The sequence below is a fragment of the Bufo bufo genome, chromosome 1 (genome assembly GCF_905171765.1).
Source record: "Bufo bufo chromosome 1, aBufBuf1.1, whole genome shotgun sequence".
Classification (NCBI taxonomy): Eukaryota; Metazoa; Chordata; class Amphibia; order Anura; family Bufonidae; genus Bufo; species Bufo bufo.
The window spans coordinates 740431221-740454787 of record NC_053389.1 but is presented as its reverse complement, the minus strand read 5'-3'; the positions used below and the strand labels follow the sequence as shown (position 1 = coordinate 740454787).

Below are 23567 nucleotides of genomic sequence, written 5' to 3'. Positions count from 1 at the left end.
TGGCAGCCATGCATGCCCAAGCCATCACACTGCCTCCGCCGTGTTTTACAAATTATGTGGTATGCTTTGGATCAGGAGCTGTACCGTGCCTTCGCCATACTTTTTTTTCTTTCCATCATTCTGGTAGAGGTTGATCTTGGTTTCATCTGTCCAAAGAATGTTCTTCCAGAAGTGTGCTGGTTTTTTAAGATGGTTTTTTTTTTTTTTTTTTTTAGCAAAGGCCAATTTAGCTTTCTTATTCTTGAGGCTTATGAGTAATTTGCACGGTGCAGTGAACCCTCTATTTACTTTCATGCAGTCTTCTCTTTATGGTAGATTTGGATATTGATACGCTTATATCCTGGAGAGCGTTGTTCACTTGGTTGGCTGTTGTGAAGGGGTTTCTCTTCACCATGGTAATTATTCTGCGATCATCCACCACTGTTGTCTTCCATGGGCGTCCAGGTCTTTTTGCATTGTTGAGGTCACCAGGTCTTTCTTTCTTAGGATGTACCAAACTGTAGATTTTGCCACTCCTAATAGTGTAGCAATTTCTCGGATGTGTTTTTTCTGTTTTTGCAGATGAAGGATGGCTTGTTTCACCTGCATTGAGAGCTCTTTTGACCGCATGTTTACTTCTCAGCAAAATCTTCAAAATGCAAGCACCACACCTCACATCAACTTCAGGCCTTTTATGTGCTTAATTGAGAATAAAAGAATAAAGGAATTGCCCACACCTACCCATGAAACAGCCGTAGAGTCAATTGTCCAATTACTTTTGGTCCCTTTAAAGACAGGGTGCCACATGTAAAGGAGCTGAAACTCCTAAACCAATTTTAATGTGAATACCCCCTCAAATGAAAGCTAAAAGTCTGGACTTTATGTCCATTATATAACTATGACTTCAATATGTTTTAGTAAGCAGGTAATAAAAACTAAATGTGTGTCATTGTCCAAATATATATTGACCTAATTGTGTGTGTATATATGTGTGTGTGTGTAATTAATATATACAGTACAGACCAAAAGTTTGGACACACCTTCTCATTCAAAGAGTTTTCTTTATTTTCATGACTATGAAGGCATCAAAACTATGAATTAACACATGTGGAATTATATACATAACAAACAAGTGTGAAACAACTGAAAATATGTCATATTCTAGGTTCTTCAAAGTAGCCATCTTTTGCTTTGATTACTGCTTTGCACACTCTTGGTATTCTCTTGATGTGCTTCAAGAGGTAGTCCCCTGAAATGGTCTTCCAACAGTCTTGAAGGAGTTCCCAGAGATGCTTAGCACTTGTTGGCCCTTTTGCCTTCACTCTGCGGTCCAGCTCACCCCAAACCATCTCGATTGGGTTCGAGATTGGGTTCAGGTCCGGTGACTGTGGAGGCCAGGTCATCTGGCGCAGCACCCCATCAATCTCCTTCATGGTCAAATAGCCATTACTTTCAAAGTTTGCCCAATTTTTCGGCTGACTGACTGACCTTCATTTCTTAACGTAATGATGGCCACTCGTTTTTCTTTACTTAGCTGCTTTTTTCTTGCCATAATACTAATTCTAACAGTCTATTCAGTAGGACTATCAGCTGTGTATCCACCTGACTTCTCCTCAACGCCACTGATGGTCCCAACCCCATTTATAAGGCAAGAAATCCCACTTATTAAACCTGACAAGGCACACCTGTGAAGTGAAAACCATTTCAGGGGACTACCTCTTGAAGCTCATCAAGAGAATGCCAAGAGTGTGCAAAGAAGTAATCAAAGCAAAATGTGGCTACTTTGAAGAACCTAGAATATGACATATTTTCAGTTGTTCCACACTTGTTTGTTATGTATATAATTCCATATGTGTTAATTCATAGTTTTGATGCCTTCAGTGTGAATCTACAATTTTCATAGTCATGAAAATAAAGAAAACTCTTTGAATGAGATGGTGTGTCCGAACTTTTGGTCTGTACTGTATATAATATAGACCGGCACTCGCTGTAGATGATTATTCTTCTGCTTTATTGTCACATATGCAGTAAGTAGTGACGCGTTTCTGATGGTGTGATAGCACCGAAATGCGTCACTACTTACTGTATATGTGACAATAAAGCAGAAGAATAAATATCTACAGCGAGTGCCTGTATGTATGTATGTATGTGTGTGTGTGTGTGTGTGTGTGTGTGTGTGTGTATATATATATATATATATATATATATATATATATATATATATATATATATATATATATTAGATGAAAGTTCAGGACAGCACTCCCCGTAGCAATAGTTGGGTGCCAGCGGTATCGACACTCGACCACAGTGTCAAACAACCAGAGGAATAAACACACCGCAGCACGTCCATAAGGTGAAAATGTGGGATCCTTTATTCACCCAAGCAGCGACGTTTCGGTCCGCTTTTTGCTTGAAAATGGTCCCAGCAAGCGGACCGAAACGTCGCTGCTTGGGTGAATAAAGGATCCCACATTTTCACCTTATGGACGTGCTGCGGTGTGTTTATTCCTCTATATATATATATATATATATATATATATATATATATATATATATATATATATATTGCATTGTACTTGTTTTGAGCTAAAAATAATTTTTTTTTCAATTGGTCTTTATTAAAAATATGGAATCTTCTTTTTTTTTCTTTTTTTTTTTCTGTACAGAGCTGAGATGTTGTAGTGGCAGGCTGTGGATTTTCTGTCTTTCCGTCATTTTTTAGAGCTGATGGGCTCTTTATCTCTGTTCTCTGACATTATAAACACTCATTATAGCTCAGTTCTTATCTTACAAGAATGTGGCTTATTAAATGAGTGTTTATGACCTCTTAGTAGTTTAGAGAGAAGGTTTATTAGATGACCAACACAAAGTACCAGTCACACACAGAGAGAAACAGTTAATACTTTGTGACAGAATGGCTCAATATTTTTAGTAAAGGACAATTAAAAATATGACTTTTAGCCAAAAATTCGTAAAGTGCGATCAAAAATAACCTTTGAACAATAGATCACTTTAAATCTGCAGAGGTATGTTTGCAGATAATTCACTTACTGTATTGTGAGGTCTCTGGTCAGACAGAAAGCTAAATGCCATCTGCTGTATTCCTTCTACCAGGAGCAGTAAACAATCCAGGAAAAAAGGGAAAAAGATGTCCAGCACTGAGATGAAAATAAAATCTTTAGTCTTTATTTAGCTTAGTTTTTAAATACATCTCCACATGGAAAGCGGCAATGGAACTAACGAGTTTAGATCTAACAGATATATCATGACTTATATCTATTAGATCGAAACGCGTTGGGTACGTTATCGCTTTCCATGTGGAGATGTCTTTTTTTAACTTCATGTAAAAATACTGAATATTAAATTTTTATCTCGGTGCTGGACATCTTTTTCCCTTTTTTCCTGGATTGTTTACAGACTGGACCGGGTCCCTGCATGAGAAGCTATATGGGTAGTGCTGGCTTGATTTACCAGGGGCAGTACATGCTGGGAGCTCAAATAGAGCACTGCATTTTTTATGAAGGAAGGAACAGAATTTTTAACTTTTGGTTTGAGTTGCAAAATAAAAAAAACCTGTGCATGCTTAGCGTCAGAAGGTACTTCTAAAGGTATGCAGGTTTTTCTCTGGTTGCTGCCTAGGAAATGTTGTTGTAACTGTATGGTTAAAGGGGTTTTCTGGGACTTCCTAATCCCTGTTCATCTGTGTGAACCGGTCAAACCCCCTTTGCAATGTACTTGCAATTTGAAAGCTCTGCTTCTTTCAGAACTGGTCAAGTAACCTGCCTCTTCTGAAAATCTTGACTTCTGCCGATGTCGTGTCCTTCTTCTTACACCTGAAGTTTCCTGTCCCTGGAATTCACAGGAACGTCGTTTTGGAACCAGCATAGGGGCGATGTAGTGGACTAGGGGTAATCCTGTAGACAGAATTCTCCCTCATCTATCGGTGCATGAGCTGATGACTTTGCTCTGTGCATGCGTCTGTAGGTGAGGGAGGATTCCCTACACAGAATTACAGCCACGTCCACTGCACCACCTCTATTCTGGTCCCAGAAATAACGTGCCCGTCCATTCCAGGGACAGGAAACTTCAGGTGTTCAGAAGATGGAAATGATTTTGACGGAATTCAAGATTTTCTGAAGAGGTAAGTCACATGACTGGTTCTGATAGCCGCTGATCCACAGCACTTGGAAATGGTGGGTACATAAGAAAGTGGCTTTTATCACAGATTCACACAGATGAGCGGGGGTTAGGAAGCCACAAAAAAAAAAAACTATTTAGGCCCCATGCACACAACCGTATATTTTATTTTCTGCATCTACTCTGCATTTTTTGCGGATCGGGTGCAGACCCATTCCTTTCAATGGGGTCGCTAAAAATGCGGACAGCACACCACGTGCTGTTGACACCTGTACGTCTGTTCCGCTGGCCTGCAAAAAAGATGGAACGAACATGTCCTATTCTTGTCTGTTTAGGACATTTCGACAGAAGGGAGAAAAAAAAATGGTGGCATTCACAAGACTGGTATCCGGTCATGTTTATGATGCCTAATAATAATTTTTTTCTTTTCTCCAGAATGTGATCTTTCGGTCGACTTTGCTAGACTAATTGCTGTGCTTTTTATTACCCATTTCTCAGGCTTGGATTGTACCTTTTTATAAAGGCAGGTGTAAATGCTTCCATCCTCCTCCCCTGTAGGTTCCTACTATGGGCTCTTTGAGCAGTAGACTGTTAGGCCAGGAGTCCTCATCCCAGTCCGCCAGCTCTTGTAAATGCAGGAAGCGAAAAAGAAGCCTAGAATGTCAATGTGACACTGAGACGGATGATGAGCTAGAAAACCTGCTCAATACTCCTCGCAGGTATGTATCTGGGAAATTAAACAGTGCACCTCTTCATTTTATGTGCCTGCAGAGAGGAGGGTTTAAACTTAGAGGACCCTTCACCTCTCCTGACAGGCCTGTTTTATTAGCTTCATGCATTCTCATGTAATAACAATTCTGGAGCATCTATTCTTATGGCTCTATGTTGTGCCATTCCTTTATTATTTCTACTAGAAGTTATGAATGAATTGCTAGCAGTCTGCAGTAAGGGTACAGAGGGAGGTAACCAGTTGGGGGGGGGGGGGGTGTACCTGCACAGTCTGAAAATGGCAGCACTGATTGAATAGTGAGTCTGTGCAGGTACACCCCCCCCCCCCGCTTCCCCCCAATTTGTTGCATCCCCTCTGTACCCTTACTACAGACTGCTAGCAATTCATTCATAACTTCTAGAAGAAATAATACAGGAATGGCACAACATAGAGCCATAAGAATAGATGTTCCAGAATTGTCATTACATGGGGAATGTATGAAGCTATTAAAACAGGCCTGTCAGGAGTGGTGAAAGGTCCTCTTTAAAGGGATTCTGTCACCTCTTTTTACCCTATAGAGCTGCGGACATGCACGGCTAGATCGCCGCTAGCATGTCTGCAATATACCTGTCCCAAATCTAATTGAGTGGTTTTATTAAGTGTAAAAAAATTATTTTAGATATATGTAAATCAGCCTGGTAAGGAGCCCAAGGGGCTGTACTAACTGTTCTGGAGCCCAGCCACGCCCCCCTGTGAAGGAGCCCAGCCACGCCCCCCTGTGAAGGAGCCCAGCCACACCCCCCTGTGAAGGAGCCCAGCCACGCCCCCCTGTGAAGGAGCCCAACCACGCCCCCCTGTGAAGGAGCCCAGCACCGCCTGCGTCCGCTGAATCTCCTTCTTGCTCGCGCATGCGTAGTGTCGGCATAGTGTTCCTTCCCTGTGCTGACATCAGCCTCAGGGAAGGAACTGCGCATGCGCGAGCTCGCGCATCGTGAGATTACAGCGATCTGACTTCGTGAGCAAGGAGGAGATTCCTGGATACAGGCGGTGCTGGGCTCCTTCACAGGGGGGCATGACGATATATATATATATATATATATATAATCATTTTTTACACTCCATAAAACCACTCTGAGATATGCGACAGGTATATTGCGGACATGCTAGCAGCGATCTAGCCGTGCATGTCCGCATCTCTATAGGGTAAAAAGAGGTGACAGAATCCCTTTAAAGGCGTATTTCGGTTGGTTAAAGTTATCCCTTATCCACAGGATAAGGGGATAACTATCAGATCAGTGGGGGTTCTTCCTCTGGGACCCCCACTGATCATGACAAGGGAGGCCATTTACCCCCTGCAGCTCCCGTAAAAAGAATGGAGCAGCTGTTCCATTTATTTCTATGGGAGTTACGGAGATGGCCAAGTACATCGCTCAGCTATCTCTGGAACTCCCACAGAGCCCCTGTTCTTGTGATCAGTGGGGGTCCCAGCAGTAGGATAGATAGGGGATAACTTTAACCAACCAGAATACACCTTTAAGAAATCTTTTGACCTTTGAATAATGGATCCTTATGTGTAATACCTGTGTGCCCTCTCCTTTCTCATGAAGTTGCTGTTATTGCATGCCATGTTACAGATGTAGTGAAGCTGCAGCCCGGTCACGGCCACTGACTGGCTCATGTTACAAGTGCCACTTCTGTCTCCACCTCTCTACGCTGTTAATGCACTGCCGTAGTGACAGCTGTCCCGCATTGTCCAGCCTGGCTACGGTGCACATGCTGCTGTAATGGTAGGGGTTGTGTCTAGTATTACTGTTCAGCTCCATTGAAGTGAATCTGCCTGAGCTGCACTACCACACACAATCTGTGGACAGGTGCAGTGCTATTTTTGGAAAAAAGCAGCCATATTTTTATGAACCTGGGATCCCTTTAAGAAGGTTTCTCTACAGAAAAACCAACAAGTTGCCATGTTTTGCTTGGCTATGGTGTTTTTCTATTTTTGTTTGCGATATATCTGCATCTGTCAGCAGATTTGTCCCTGTGACACCGGCTCACCAGTTACATGTGCAATTGGCAGCTGAAGACATCTGTGTTCGTCCCATGTCCATATGTGCCCGCATTGCTGAGAAAAACAATGTTTTCTTATACGCAAATTAGCCTCTAGGGGGCGTTACTTCCAGAGCTCTGCTGTCTCTGCAATTTCTGTGCCCTTTGATAGGGCCAGGTGGTAAAAGCATCATAATTCCTAGCCCTGTCAATCAAAGTGGAGACGGAGTGGCAGTTGCAGAGAGAGCAGAGCCTCTAGGTGTAATGGTAACGCCCCTGTTGCTCCTAGAGGCTAATTTGCATATATTAAAACATCATTTTTCTCCGCAATGAGGGCGCATATGTACATGGCACCAACACAGGTGTCTTCAGCTGCCAAGTGGACATGTAACAGGTCAGTCAGTCTCATAGGGACAAACCTGCTGACAGATGTCATTAAGGGCTGCAGACTTGAGTCTCCTCCAGCTCTGCCATGGATTGAAGAGTGAAGGGTACAATCTACCAGTTAGTGCTGCTATCCTATAGCAAAGAGCTATTGAGTCGGAACCAAAGCCAAGTTCGGTCACGAGTTTTATAGTGGATTTCCACTTGAATAACTCCGGTAATTGATTTTTAAACTAAGTCAGGCACGACTTCGCAAATAACTAACTTTAGCTCATCGGAGCCCATACTTTCTAATACTGTACGGAGAAGAGTCTCCATACAGTATTAATCCAACGTTTTGAATAAAGCGACTTCGGAGGATGCTTGCTTTGCTCATCTCTAGTCATCAGTTTCTGATCAGTGGGGGTCCAACACCCGGACCCCCGCTGATCAGCTGTTTAGAGAGCTGGGACCTTCTCACAGCTAACCAAGCACAGTGCCGTACATTGTATTGCGTCTGTGCTTTGTATCGCGCTCAGCCTCATTTACCTATACGGGGCTGAGCTGTTCCTAGGCAGCGTGACGACTGAACGTGTCATCACGGGCCTAGGAAAAGCTGAGAGAAGGCCGCAGTTCTGTTGGACCCCCACCGATCAGATGCTCAGTCATCAGTATAAAAATCTCGGAAAACCCCTTTAAGTAATGTCATAGCTAGACCCTTATTTCTGATATTTGCAGACTCTATACTGACAGGGAATGTCCCACAGGATTGGCGCATAGCAAATGTGGTGCCAATATCCAAAAAGGGTCCAAAAACAGAGCCTGGAAACTATAGGCCAGTAAGTTTAACATCTGTTGTAGGTAAACTGTTTGGTTTTCTGAGAGATGCTATCTTAGAGCATCTCAACGGAAATAAGCAAATAACGCCATATCAGCATGGCTTCATGAGGGATCGGTCATGCCAAACTAATTTATTCAGTTTCTATGAGGAGGTAAGTTCTAGACTTGACAGCGGCGAATCAATGGATGTCGTGTATCTGGACTTCTCCAAAGCATTTGACACTGTATCACATAAAAGGTTAGTATATAAAATAAGAATGCTCGGACTGGGAGAAAATGTCTGTATGTGGATAAGTACACTGCTCAAAAAAATAAAGGGAACACTTAAACAACACAATGTAACTCCAAGTCAATCACACTTCTGTGAAATCAAACTGTCCACTTAGGAAGCAACACTGAGTGACAATCAATTTCACATGCTGTTGTGCAAATGGGATAGACAACAGGTGGAAATTATAGGCAATTAGCAAGACACCCCCAATAAAGGAGTGGTTCTGCAGGTGGTAACCACAGACCACTTCTCAGTTCCTATGCTTCCTGGCTGATGTTTTGGTCACTTTTGAATGCTGGCGGTGCTTTCACTCTAGTGATAGCATGAGACGGAGTCTACAACCCACACAAGTGGCTCAGGTAGTGCAGCTTATCCAGGATGGCACATCAATGCGAGCTGTGGCAAGAAGGTTTGCTGTGTCTGTCAGCGTAGTGTCCAGAGCATGGAGGCGCTACCAGGAGACAGGCCAGTACATCAGGAGACGTGGCGGAGGCCGTAGGAGGGCAACAACCCAGCAGCAGGACCGCTACCTCCGCCTTTGTGCAAGGAGGAACAGGAGGAGCACTGGCAGAGCCCTGCAAAATGACCTCCAGCAGGACACAAATGTGTATGTGTCTGCTTAAACAGTCAGAAACAGACTCCATGAGGGTGATATGAGGGCCCGACATCCACAGGTGGGGGTTGTGCTTACAGCCCAACACCGTGCAGGACGTTTGGCATTTGCCAGAGAACACTAAGATTGGCAAATCCGCCACTGGCGCCCTGTGCTCTTCACAGATGAAAGCAGGTTCACACTGAGCACATGTGACAGACGTGACAGAGTCTGGAGACGCAGTGGAGAACGTTCTGCTGCCTGCAACATCCTCCAGCATGACCGGTTTGGCATTGGGTCAGTAATGGTGTGGTGTTGCATTTCTTTGGAGGGCCGCACAGCCCTCCATGTGCTCGCCAGAGGTAGCCTGACTGCCATTAGGTACCGAGATGAGATCCTCAGACCCCTTGTGAGACCATATGCTGGTGCGGTTGGCCCTGGGTTCCTCCTAATGCAAGACAATGCTAGACCTCATGTGGCTGGAGTGTGTCAGCAGTTCCTGCAAGACGAAGGCATTGATGCTATGGACTGGCCCGCCTGTTCCCCCGACCTGAATCCAATTGAGCACATCTGGGACATAATGTCTCGCTCTATCAACCAACATCACGTTGCACCACAGACTGTCCAGGAGTTGGCAGATGCTTTAGTCCAGGTCTGGGAGGAGATCCCTCAGTAGACCGTCCGCCACCTCATCAGGAGCATGCACAGGCGTTGTAGGGAGGTCATACAGGCACATGGAGGCCACACACACTACTGAGCCTCATTTTGACTTGTTTTAAGGACATTACATCAAAGTTGGATCAGCCTGTAGTGTGTTTTTCCACTTTAATTTTGAGTGTGACTCCAAATCCAGACCTCCATGGGTTGAAAAATTTGATTTCCATTTTTTTATTTTTGTGTTATTTTGTTGTCAGCACATTCAACTATGTAAAGAACAAAGTATTTCAGAAGAATATTTAATTAACTCAGATCTAGGATGTGTTATTTTTGTGTTCCCTTTATTTTTTTGAGCAGTGTATAAGGAATAAGGAATTTTTCCCCTAAAATTAGGAAAATTTGGCTTCCTGTGGATCAACTTGCAGGATAACAGGCTGAACTGGATGGACATAACACGACTATGTTACATGGTATGGCAGTGTGAACTGGGTGGCATTATTGTATAGTCTACTGATGAAATTCTGATTTGCTATTGTAGGAAAAAGCTGAAAAGTACTTCCAAGTATATCTACCAGACCCTCTTCCTCAATGGAGAGAACAGTGACATAAAGATCTGCGCACTTGGTAAAGAATGGAACCTCCACAAAATCTACCTCTGTCAGGTAAGTGTTATGTATCCTGTCTACTACTGATGTGCTCCAACGAGTAACAGCAGATCGGTGCTTTACCGTACACCCGCATCGGATCCCAGGCATGGTTTTTATCATGTCAAAAGTAAAAGGGAAAAGAAAGAAAGGGGTATGTGGCTATAAAGTAAAATCTAATTCTTAAAAAGGGAGCGTGCCAGGAACTTCACAGATAAACCAGGCTCAATTTTCGGTAGGGCTAGCTAAGCTGAAGGTAATGATACCTTTCACTTAGCGAGCCATTGCTTCTTTCTGGAGAAAAAGTAATTTTAATCAATATGCAAATGATCACTTAAGTGCACTGAGGTTGTGCCCAAGCCTTTCTGTGCTCCCTTCCTCCTCCTACCTTCTCAGTGAGCCACTCCCTAACCAGAACAGGGTTCCTGCATAGTCCGCCCTCCTGGCCCTGTCAATCAAGAAGGTAAGGTGACGGAGGGGCTGGTAGAGAAAGCAGGAGGAGCAAATGTCATCAGAGTAGCTTGGTAGCTTGGCCCGCCCTCGGTGCACTTTATTGCTCATATGCATTAGAAGTCGTTTTTTTTTTTTTTTTTTCATTTTTTTTTTCAGAATGAAGTTTCGGATCTATAATTGAAAGGTATCGTTAAATTCAGCAGAGCAAGGCCTACCAGAACATTGTGTTTGGTCTATCCATGAATTTCCTGGTCACAGGCTCACATTAAGTTTTGGTCCGCATCAGAGCCACAGTTTTGGTACCGAGTGCACATGGCTGGTGCCCGTATATTGCAGACCCTCTGTATGTGGTCCGCAATACAAGCACGGGGCGCAAACACGCTCGTGTTCATGAGCTCTTATGGTAATGACCTGTTCTTGGGGCTTTATGGTCCCTTTCCACGGGACAACGATCTAGCAGATTTTTGGAAAGAAAGCGTTCCTTTCCGATAATCTGTTGATCGCCAGCGGAGGAGACTGCTGAATTTACATGCAGTGACCTCCTCCTTAGCATGGAGAGGAGCGATCGCTAATGCAATTGCTCTTCCCCGTACTGTCTTGTTTACACAGCACGATCTGCCACTGGGAAACGACGATCTTTTGTGCTTCGTTTTGCTCGTTCATCGGGTAATCGGTGGTGCATTTACTCTGCCAGATCATCGCTAACGTGCGCTACTAGCAATGCTGGTTAACGATCATCTGTTCAATTGTCGGCCTGTGTAAAGGCCCCTGTGGCTTAGTCTTGCTATGTGGGGTTTTGGCCATATAGCACATGATGACCACGTGTGCAGGTAAATTTGTGAATTAGGAAAAAATAAATTCTCATGTTTTTCTTTTTTTTTTTTTCTTTTTTTTTGTTTGTCAACAAACAAACAAAAATGCTTTGTGTAGTATTTTTGGTCCTTCCGAAAGCTGGCATATTTGCCGGATCAGAGTGCCGACGTTCACAACGCAGCTGTTTAAAGGGAATCTCACCAATTTTATGGTGTTCTATAAAAACATACACCAGTGACACGTCTCCTTAGCAAAATGCTGGGGTCATCTTCTTTAATTGATCTAGCTGTTTTGCCAAAATCTGGTATTGAACAGCTGCAGCACATGCCAATGAGTTCCCATATTTGAGCTCCTGGCTCTCCCCACCCACCTGCTGCCGATTCATATGGAGAAAAAAAACTGTCAAGCAGAGACAGGTGGGCGAGGAGAGTGGTGAGCTCCTGAATATTGAGACTCGTTCGGCATGCGCTGGAGAGCTGTTCAGTACAAGATTTTGGCAAAATGGCTGGGATAATTGAAGAAAGTGAACCAGCGTTTTGCTAAGGCTACTTTCACACTTGCGGCAGAGTGATATGGCAAGCAGTTCAGTCTCTGTAACTGCCTGCCGGATCCGGCAAAACGTATGCATTGCCAACTGATGGCATTTGTAAGACTGATCAGGATCCTGATCAGTCTGAAAAATGCCTGACCAGTCAGAAAAATGCATTGAAATGCCAGATCCATCTTTCCGGTGTCATCTGGCAAAACGGATCCGGCATTAATTTTTTTCACCTTTTTTTTCAGTCTGCACATGCGCAGACCGGAAGGACGGATTTGGCATTCCAATATTTTGGGGAACCAGAGTACAGTAAGGGTGAAACGCGTCGGGACAATGGTGTCATCAACTTAGATGGCATCATAATATCTATTAAATAAAGGGATATTGATACCATCAACTCTGGGTGATGTCAAACATTCTGTTTAGAATATGGGATTATGTGCTATCTGACAACTAATAGTATATATCTACAAGTATAAGTAGGAGATAGACTAATTTCATGATCTGTCTCTAAACTTTCATTACTTTTTATGGTGTGTGTGTATGTATATATATATATATGTGTGTGTGTGTGTGTGTGTATATGTGTGTGTATGTGTATATATATATATATATCTATCTCTCTCTCAAAAAAATAAAGGGAACACTTAAACAACACAATGTAACTCCAAGTCAATCACACTTCTGTGAAATCAAACTGTCCACTTAGGAAGCAACACTGAGTGACAATCAATTTCACATGCTGTTGTGCAAATGGGATAGACAACAGGTGTAAATTATAGGCAATTAGCAAGACACCCCCAATAAAGGAGTGGTTCTGCAGGTGGTGACCACAGACCACTTCTCAGTTCCTATGCTTCCTGGCTGATGTTTTGGTCACTTTTGAATGCTGGCGGTGCTTTCACTCTAGTGGTAGCATGAGACGGAGTCTACAACCCACACAAGTGGCTCAGGTAGTGGAGCTTATCCAGGATGGCACATCAATGCGAGCTGTGGCAAGAAGGTTTGCTGTGTCTGTCAGCGTAGTGTCCAGAAAATGGAGGCGCTACCAGGAGACAGGCCAGTACATCAGGAGATGTGGAGGAGGCCGCAGGAGGGCAACAACCCAGCAGCAGGACCGCTACCTCCGCCTTTTGTGCAAGGAGGAACAGGAGGAGCACTGCCAGAGCCCTGCAAAATGACCTCCAGCAGGCCACAGATGTGCATGTGTCTGCTCAAACGGTTAGAAACAGACTCCATGAGGGTGATATGAGGGCCCGACGTCCACAGGTGGGGGTTGTGCTTACAGCCCAACACCGTGCAGGTGCATTTGCCAGAGAACACCAAGATTGGCAAATTCGCCACTGGCGCCCTGTGCTCTTCACAGATGAAAGCAGGTTCACACTGAGCACATGTGACAGACGTGACCGAGTCTGGAGACGCCGTGGAGAACGTTCTGCTGCCTGCAACATCCTCCAGCATGACCGGTTTGGCATTGGGTCAGTAATGGTGTGGGGTGGCATTTCTTTGGAGGGCCGCACAGCCCTCCATGTGCTCTCCAGAGGTAGCCTTACTGCCATTAGGTACCGAGATGAGATCCTCAGACCCCTTGTGAGACCATATGCTGGTGCGGTTGGCCCTGGGTTCCTCCTAATGCAAGACAATGCTAAACCTCATGTGGCTGGAGTGTGTCAGCAGTTCCTGCAAGACGAAGGCATTGATGCTGTGGACTGGCCCGCCCGTTCCCCAGACCTGAATCCAATTGAGCACATCTGGGACATCATGTCTCGCTCTATCCACCAATGTCACGTTGCAACACAGACTGTCCAGGAGTTGGCAGATGCTTTAGTCCAGGTCTGGGAGGAGATCCCTCAGGAGACCGTCCGCCACCTCATCAGGAGCATGCACAGGCGTTGTAGGGAGGTCATACAGCAACGTGGAGGCCACACACACTACTGAGCCTCATTTTGACTTGTTTTAAGGACATTACATCAAAGTTGGATCAGCCTGTAGTGTGTTTTTCCACTTTAATTTTGAGTGTGACTCCAAATCCAGACCTCCATGGGTTGAAAATTTTGATTTCCATTTTTTTTATTTTTGTGTGATTTTTGTTGTCAGCACATTCAACTATGTAAAGAACAAAGTATTTCAGAAGAATATTTAATTAACTCAGATCTAGGATGTGTTATTTTTGTGTTCCCTTTATTTTTTTGAGCAGTGTATATGTGTGTGTGTGTGTGTGTGTGTGTGTGTGTAATAAATATATATATATATATATATATATATATATATATATATATTATATACACACACACACAGTCGCAAGAAAAAGTATGTGAACCCTTTGGAATGATATGGATTTCTGCACAAATTGGTCATAATATGTGATCTGATCTTCATCTAAGTCACAACAATAGACAATCACAGTCTGCTTAAACTAATAACACACAAAGGATTAAATGTTACCATATTTTTATTGAACACACCATGTAAACATTCACAGTGCAGGTGGAAAAAGTATGTGAACCCCCAGACTAATGACATCTCCAAGAGCTAATTGGAGTGAGGTGTCAGCCAACTGGAGTCCAATCCATGAGATGAGATTGGAGGTGTTGGTTACAGCTGCCCTGCCCTATAAAAACACACACCAGTTCTGGGTTTGCTTTTCACAAGAAGCATTGCCTGATGTGAATGATGCCTCGCACAAAAGAGCTCTCAGAAGACCTATGATTTAAGAATTGTTGACTTGCATAAAGCTGGAAAGGGTTAAAAAAGTATCTCCAAAAGCCTTGCTGTTCATCAGTCCATGGTAAGACAAATTGTCTATAAATGGAGAAAGTTCAGCACTGCTGCTACTCTCCCTAGGAGTGGCCGTCCTGTAAAGATGACTGCATGAGCACAGCGCAGACTGCTCAATGAGGTGAAGAAGAATTCTAGAGTGTCAGCTAAAGACTTACAAAAGTCTCTGGCATATGCTAACATCCCTGTTAGCAAATCTACAATACGTAAAACACTAAACAAGAATGGATTTCATGAGATTTTACCACAGAGGAAGCCACTTCTGTCCAAAAAAAACATTGCTGCACGTTTACAGTTTGCACAAGAGCACCTGGATGTTCCACAGCAGTACTGGCAAAATATTCTGTGGACAGATGAAAGCAAAGTTGAGTTGTTTGGAAGAAACACACAACACTATGTGTGGAGAAAAAGAGGCACAGCACACCAACATAAAAACCTCATCCCAACTGTGAAGTATGGTGGTGGGGGCATCATGGTTTGGGGCTGCTTTGCTGCGTCAGGGCGTGGACGGATTGCTATCATCGAAGGAAAAATGAATTCCCAAGTTTATCAAGACATTTTGCAGGAGAACTTAAGGCCATCTGTCCACCAGCTGAAGCTCAACAGAAGATGGGTGTTGCAACAGGACAACGACCCAAGGTATAGAAGTAAATCAACAACAGAATGGCTTAAACAGAAGAAAATACGCCTTCTGGAGTGGCCCAGTCAGAGTCCTGACCTCAACCCGATTGAGATGCTGCGGCATGACCTCAAGAAAGCGATTCACACCAGACATCCCAAGAATATTGCTGAACTGAAACAGTTCTGTAAAGAGGAATGGTCAAGAATTACTCCTGACCGTTGTGCACGTCTGATCTGCAACTACAGGAAACGTTAGGTTGAAGTTATTGCTGCCAAAGGAGGTTCAACCAGTTATTAAATCCAAGGGTTCACATACTTTTTCCACCTGCACGGTGAATGTTTACATGGTGTGTTCAATAAAAACATGGTAACATTTAATTCTTTGTGTGTTATTAGTTTAGGCAGAATGTGATTGTCTATTGTTGTGACTTAGATGAAGATCAGATCACATTTTATGACCAATTTGTGCAGAAATCCATATCATTCCAAAGGGTTCACATTTATTATATATATATATATATATATATATATATATATTTTGGACCTTTTGTCGTTAGCTATTACAATAACGATTAACTTATAGGTTAGCATACAATAGCTACCAGGGACATCCTACTCGGGGCCATCCAAGGGCATTCAGGAGGTTCCTGATATGGGGCGGCCATTCCGTTTATAGGCAGGGCACTAATAGCGAGAGGGTCAGCTATAGGGAGAGAGCCCATAGCTATATATTAGGCCCAATCTCTGCCATTCCTAGCCCCAAAGCTAAGTATCAACTTAATGATATCTTCCATCTTTTTTTCTTATTTTACTGTTATGTGGTTTGTGTTGGAGGGTTTGTAGCTATTTTAGATAGATATTAATTGTTAAGTTTTATGGGTGGTTACCTGTGACATTGTTAATTGGAATTTGCCACCCTAAACACATAAGACCTGCAGAAGGGTTATTGTCTGAACTGTGAACCTGGGCATACCTACAGTCAACTCAGAACTGCTAGACAGAACAGGAAGACCTCATTAAAGGTGTTGTCCGGGAATAAGTAACGTTTGACAGGTGCCCGCAGCCAGCCTCTGCCATGGAAAGCATCATACTTGCCTACTATGCTCAGCGATGGTTCGGCCCACTGGCTCCATTGTGTCTATCTTTGGGTCCATGACTTGTTTACTTCCTCTCAGGCATGGGCATGATCATTTGCTCCACTGCAGCCAATAATTATGTCTCTTGTGGACATGTCACCACAAAATCCATGGCTGCAGCGGAGGTGATGATCATGCCTATGCCAGAGAGGAAGTAAACAAGTCATGGACTGAAAGATGGGCACAAGAGAGCCAGTGGGCCGGACCAGAGCCGAGCATAGCAGGTAAGTATGAAGCTTTCCAGACAACACTTTTATAGCCGCTACACTTCTCACATTTTTCTTTCATTCCCATTTAGACTTGTACATGATTCTCTGCATTTCCAGGACATACATATGGAGCTTTTCTAACTTCTTCTGAGGGCAAATTCCCAGATTTCTTACAATTATTAAGTGTATAAGGCTATTTTCACACTAGCGTTTTTTTGCGGCTTCGTCATGGATCTGCAAAAAACGCTTCTGTTACAATAATACAACCGCATGCATCAGTCATTAACAACATTGGAAGTCAATGGGGGGGCAGATCTGTTTTCTATTGTGTCAGAGAAAACGGATTCGTCCCCATTGACTTACATTGTGTGCCAGGACGGATCCGTTTGCCTCCGCATAGTCAGGCGGACACCAAAACGCTGCAGGCAGCCTCCAGAGCGGAATGGAGACTGAACAGAGGCAAACTGATGGATTCTGAGTGGATCCTTATCCATTCAGAATGCATTAGAGCAAAACTGATCCGTTTTGGACCGCTGGTGAGAGCCCTGAACGGATCTCACAAACGGAAAGCCAAAACGCCAGTGTGAAAGTAGCCTAAGACTGTTTTCCAGTTCTGCATAGTGCAGTACATAGTTTACTTACAGGAATTTAGAAAATTTCAGAAATTGCATCCCAATAGATATGGGATAAGCTCCGTCCCAGTAACCTGCTTACTTCCCTGCTAGTAAGAAAAAGCCTGATACCATTTCACTACAGTAAATTTGTTATTACTAAATTCTACTCTCGTAAAACTACACTGAAGAAAAGAGAAGTTATAACTGCTGGAACGCAAAGGGGGAAACATGTTACTGGTCCTTAAAGGGTTATTCTGAGACTTTATTAATATTTATGGCCTACCCTCCGGATAGTTCATAAATAAATGATATTCTGCAGTAGTGGTGCCATTGTATATTGGACGGAGCCGCAGTTATCAGCTCTGTCAACTACACAATGGACGGAGCGATGACCTTCCGGCCCCGGATCTACTACAGACCTCATCGGTGGGGTTTTGGGCTGTCCTGAGGATAAGCTATCAGTATGAAAGTCCTGGGGTCACTATTGGGGTTTAAAATTCACTCACAGCGATGGTTGACCCATGATGATTTGTGCAGACCCTGCAGTCATTCTCCCCTTGTCTTTGCCGCTGGGTTCTGTGGGGGTCCCAGATCTCCCTGCATTAAAATCTGGTTTGACGCGTGGCACATGACTGCTTCCACATGTGACCCAGTGATTGACGCAGGGAGACCTGAAACCCGCAGGGCTGGCGAGGCGGCAGGGATCAGGTGAATGTGATCGCCACTGCAGGTCCAGCCACGCTGTAAAAAATAAAAAAATCCTAAGGTGAACAACTACTAAAAGGCGCTTGAGCTGTGTACTAGTCCTATTTATTTGAGACGTACATTCCAAATATGCCATAAAAAAAGTGACATTTTAATGCAGGTTTTTCCAAATTTAATGCGACTGTTGGGGCTAAAAAAGAAGGCAGAAGCAGAGCACTGGTGACCTCTGCTGGTCAGCCAGTATAAGAGGCCCTGAAATGTTGACTTTTATTTTCTTACCTTTTTGCTTGCAGTCTGGATACTTCTCCAGTATGTTCTGTGGTTCCTGGAAAGAGTCCAACATGAATGTGATAGAGCTGGAGATACCCGACCACAATATTGATGCAGAAGGTAACTTCCCGTATGCTCCTGTCAAATTCCATCGTGATTTATCCTGCAAGTGAGAAAAGGTTTTTCTTCTTTTTTTTTTTTTTTAAATAATTTTTCTTTATATGATGTTTCCTGGTTCACTGTCTGACTGTGTAAGGTAAAGGAGATGAGGCTGCACACCTTGCCTAGAGGTCATGGTGCCAGAAGAGGACTGAATACGCAGAAGGTTATTATACAAAGGGGCTGAATTATAGACAATATCCGCATAGCGTCCTGGTTAGTATGGCGTAGCGAGCACGAAGTATAACGGAAACCAGATGGCCCCGCTGACTTCACATGCGCTGCAGCTGAGACCCAAACACCCAGTTTATCATTTTTGCTCATTATGCCATACTAACCTGGACACCATGTGGATACTGTATACCTCTGAAAGTGATGTCAATAAAATTCAGTTCCTTTACACGGACTGGGGGGGGGGGGGGCGCCCCGACGGACTGGAGGGGGGGGGGGCGCCCCGGCGGACTGTGAGGCCCTGCTATTTCACTTTTCAATAAAACAAACACAAAAAAAATGCCACATGTATAATTTCTATGCGGGTACAATGCTGGGTAAAGATTGGGACTGTCAATCAGGGCAAAGGGGGATTTGCATGTGAGACCTGGAGCACTTACACAATGTACGGACACACAAGGGCATCTGTAATGGGCTCATGTAGAACGGACAGGAGACGTGTCTCAGTACATAATTGGATCCCCTCTGAAGTAACTCTGGAGCATCTTTTCTTATAACTGACAGTACTAATTGGGCAATGTTAGTATGCAGGAACACCCAGTTATACATTTATTCCTAGGAGGAACAACACAATGTAAAGTTATTAAAAATGCTCCAGAGTTATTATTTCACGAGGAATACAAGTCTTTACTTTAGACATGTCAGGAGACGCCAGCAGGCCTTGTAAGGAGCCGGTCTAGTTTTCATATTCAGGATGTGACGATTTCTGTTAGTTTTGATAATTGCCGCATTTGGAAAGACACCCCTTTCTCGCCCAGTTTCCTTGGGGGACACAGGAGACCTTGGGTATAGCTCATCTCCATAGGAGGTGTGACACTAAGTGAAGACTGTTAAGCCCCTCCTCCACAGCTATACCCTCAGCCTGGAGAGAGAGACTGCCAGTTTTTGCTTAGTGTCCAAGGAGGCAAGACACTCCCTGCTCTGCAGGGCTGGTTTCTCCTTGTTTAAATTTTAGATTTTTACTTTTTTCTTTTCTTTTTGTTCCAGATCATCAGGGACAACAGAGACGCACTAGACCTCTCTGTTTCTCCCGGGGTTGAGCTGCGCCAGTGCCGGTCACCCGCACGGCTGCCTCCCCCACAGAAGGCAAGGTGGATCAGGGCAGCCCAGCTCCCCTACATCCCGCCAGCGCAAGGGTCGCCCGCACGCCAAGTCCCCCTTCCAGCGTCCTGCCACTACGGTGCCAGTAGCTGAAGGGGCGACCCTGCTGGAACGGACCGAGGGTGAAGACGCCTATGGTGAGAGATTGGCTGCTCCAGCCCAACGTCCCCGTCCCCCCCGGTCTCCTGCGTGCCTGACCCTATACTGGGCCTATGGACCCTTCTGTCCCTGCTAGACCTAGGCTGGCCCCTGGGCTGCCGCAGGGCGACATTCTGCTCCCTCTCTCCTGGCCTCCATAGGTCATTGGCACCCTTCTCCCTACAAGAAGAATGCCTGGGGAGCTGCAGTGGTCCGCAACTAGCTGCCCCTGACGGAGGGGTTATGCAGGCATCCCACCCTCACAGGCACCCGGTCTCAGGGTCCCCCTCCCTCTTACCGGCTACTGCTTCAGGGCCAGAGCCTTGCTGCTCCTGACCCTCCTCTGCCCTCACGGGCACCGGCCCAAGGGCAAGGTGGTTGTGGCTGTTGGCCACATGGTGCGCTGTTATAAGCCAGGGCCCGCTCCATGGGTAAAATGGCTGCCGAGCGCAGGGTCCTCGCTTCTGGGCAGCGGGGTGGGCACCCGCGGCCTGCAATATGAGCGCTATGCTTCAACAGCCCCAGGCCGACCGTCGGAACATTCCGGTCGGCCGGGCACCGCAGGCTTTACGGCCGCGATCCCGGCGCTCTATCCGGGTCCCCGGCTCTTCCGGCCCGCGGGGTGGGCACCCGCGGCCGGCATGTGCATGCGCCGCTTCGTTCCCCGGCCGGTACTTGAATACTGTGCGGCCCCGGTCAGCCGGGCGCCGCTAATAATTTAGGCCCCGGCTTCACGGCCTACAATTACTAGGCCGCAAAATTCCGGCCTCTGTTGGAGGGGGCTGGAACTTCTCCAGGCGGGAATTCTTCCCGCCGGGAGGTTCCCCCGCCCCCAGGGGATCGCAGCGCCGCCCTCCAGGCCGGATCCCTGTTAACCCTTTGGGTACAGGCCGGCTTCAGATGGCCTGTATGGGTGCCCCCAGGGGATCGCAGCGCCGCGGTACAGGCCGGCTTCAGATGGGGCTGTATGGCTGCCCCCAGGAGATCGCAGCGCCGCCCTCCTGGCCGGATCCCTGTTTAACCCTTTGGGTACAGGCCGGCTTCAGATGGGCCTGTATGGAACCCCCCAGTGCTCCTGTAGGTGGCTCCCCTTTCTGTTATATATATATATATATATATATAAAGGAAGAAAAATGGCGGCACTGGCACAAGTAGGAGAAAACGGGTGCACGTCTCAGGGGGATTAGACTTACAGCCCCAATCAATGGATCCAGAAAAAAGAGCGGCACTCCGGTAGATAAAAGCAAAGTGAACCCTTTATTCACACAGGTGGTGCAACGTTTCGGCTCCAAGCATGAGCCTTCTTCAAGCAAAGACACAACTCAAATGGTGACAAATATATAGGGGAATCAATCATCATACAAAGCATGTGATCACAGACCACCCAGTGGGTGTGTTACAAATCATGTCAAAATAAATGGTAAGTAAATACAGTGTATAATAATGAAAAAGATGAATCATCAATTAAGAAGCATGTCCATGCATGCTATATACATCAAAATACAAATATGTGCATTGAGTACAGTGAATAAAATCATGAAATATATCCATACAATTCATAAACGTAGATAGTGCAGGGGGAGGAGCAAAGCGGTGGGGCCGCACACATACCAAGCCAGCAGGGAGACCCATTCAGTATCGCCATGTCGGCGTTGTTGACATCCTATTGCGCAGGCGTGGTCAGGCACCAATAGCGGGTATAGGGCATACAGGGAGCGCGACGCATCATCACAGAAGGACGGCACCCCTACGTCATGTAGACGTCATTCCTGGTCTGCCGGGATGTTGCGCATGCTCAGTAGAGATCATAGTCACAAAGCGCCATCTTGGTGACTGGAAACTCATCAATAATCATACCCCTGTATTTCGCATCAAACCTAAACCAAATTAGGGCATCAGAGGCCTCAAAAGGTCACAAGGCTCCCAAATAAACGGGTGCCAACATGTCCAACCCTGTGAGAGATCCACCACAACTGCGGGATCCGCAGTATCTGCAGGGCTCTCTCCACAGGTATCAAGCCATCATTACAGCCCAGGAGGGATCTCCTCATATAGGTACTCATATGCTACAGGGTGATAGAAGAACAATAAATATTTTAACCAACAAGGGCTGTCATGTTACAAATACCCGTCCCGCGGTGCCTGCCAAGACCGGCAAAAACCTAAATCAAAGATGTCATTAAAAGAACAACAACAAAAATACAAAATGCAGTCGAGTGGTCCCCTCCTGAGGTATACTGCACGCACACCATCCGTATGATCCATCCCCCACAGTGTAAGGTGTGAGTGATCTGGAACGAAAAAAAGAAAATGTTAGGGCGAGAATAAATAGAGTTATGTAACTCTTCAAGTATGTACACTGATGACAGAACAACATCCCATAAAACAAAAAGGGGGCAAACCTACCCTTACAGAGCATCCCCAAAGTTATAGTCGACATTCAGGCCCTTAGGTTTCAGGCTGTCCAACTTGTGGATCCAGCTGAGCTCTCTAAGCTTTAGTGTCCTGGACCTGTCACCACCCCGCCTAGGTTGGGGTATGTGATCAAGGATCCAGCACCTCAAATCACCTTCTCTATGCTTGGCCTCAGTAAAGTGCTTGGATACCGGTAGATCCAACCGTTTTTTCCGGATACTGAGGCGGTGATTAAGGCGAAGAGACAATATGCGTTTAGAGAGATTCTCATACTTGCGTTTTAATTCCTTGGTCGAGGGGGTGTTCAGAAAGGCGGCATCTCCCCCTATGCCTTGCAGGATGCGTTCAGTGTCCTCCAGAGAGCCCTGCAGATACTGCGGATCCCGCAGTTGTGGTGGATCTCTCACAGGGTTGGACATGTTGGCACCCGTTTATTTGGGAGCCTTGTGACCTTTTGAGGCCTCTGATGCCCTAATTTGGTTTAGGTTTGATGCGAAATACAGGGGTATGATTATTGATGAGTTTCCAGTCACCAAGATGGCGCTTTGTGACTATGATCTCTACTGAGCATGCGCAACATCCCGGCAGACCAGGAATGACGTCTACATGACGTAGGGGTGCCGTCCTTCTGTGATGATGCGTCGCGCTCCCTGTATGCCCTATACCCGCTATTGGTGCCTGACCACGCCTGCGCAATAGGATGTCAACAACGCCGACATGGCGATACTGAATGGGTCTCCCTGCTGGCTTGGTATGTGTGCGGCCCCACCGCTTTGCTCCTCCCCCTGCACTATCTACGTTTATGAATTGTATGGATATATTTCATGATTTTATTCACTGTACTCAATGCACATATTTGTATTTTGATGTATATAGCATGCATGGACATGCTTCTTAATTGATGATTCATCTTTTTCATTATTATACACTGTATTTACTTACCATTTATTTTGACATGATTTGTAACACACCCACTGGGTGGTCTGTGATCACATGCTTTGTATGATGATTGATTCCCCTATATATTTGTCACCATTTGAGTTGTGTCTTTGCTTGAAGAAGGCTCATGCTTGGAGCCGAAACGTTGCACCACCTGTGTGAATAAAGGGTTCACTTTGCTTTTATCTACCGGAGTGCCGCTCTTTTTT

General features: G+C 45.2%; 1 protein-coding gene across 1 annotated transcript in view; it reads left to right on the top strand.

Moving 5' to 3' along the window:
- The window catches only part of GMCL1 (germ cell-less 1, spermatogenesis associated), a 142209-nt gene that overhangs the window by 28328 nt on the left and 90314 nt on the right, over nucleotides 1–23567 (top strand). Inside the window, 3 exon segments of the mRNA XM_040414434.1 lie at nucleotides 4678–4838; nucleotides 10133–10256; nucleotides 18399–18495. Coding sequence (XP_040270368.1) covers nucleotides 4687–4838; nucleotides 10133–10256; nucleotides 18399–18495 — 373 coding nt within the window. The 5' untranslated portion in view covers nucleotides 4678–4686.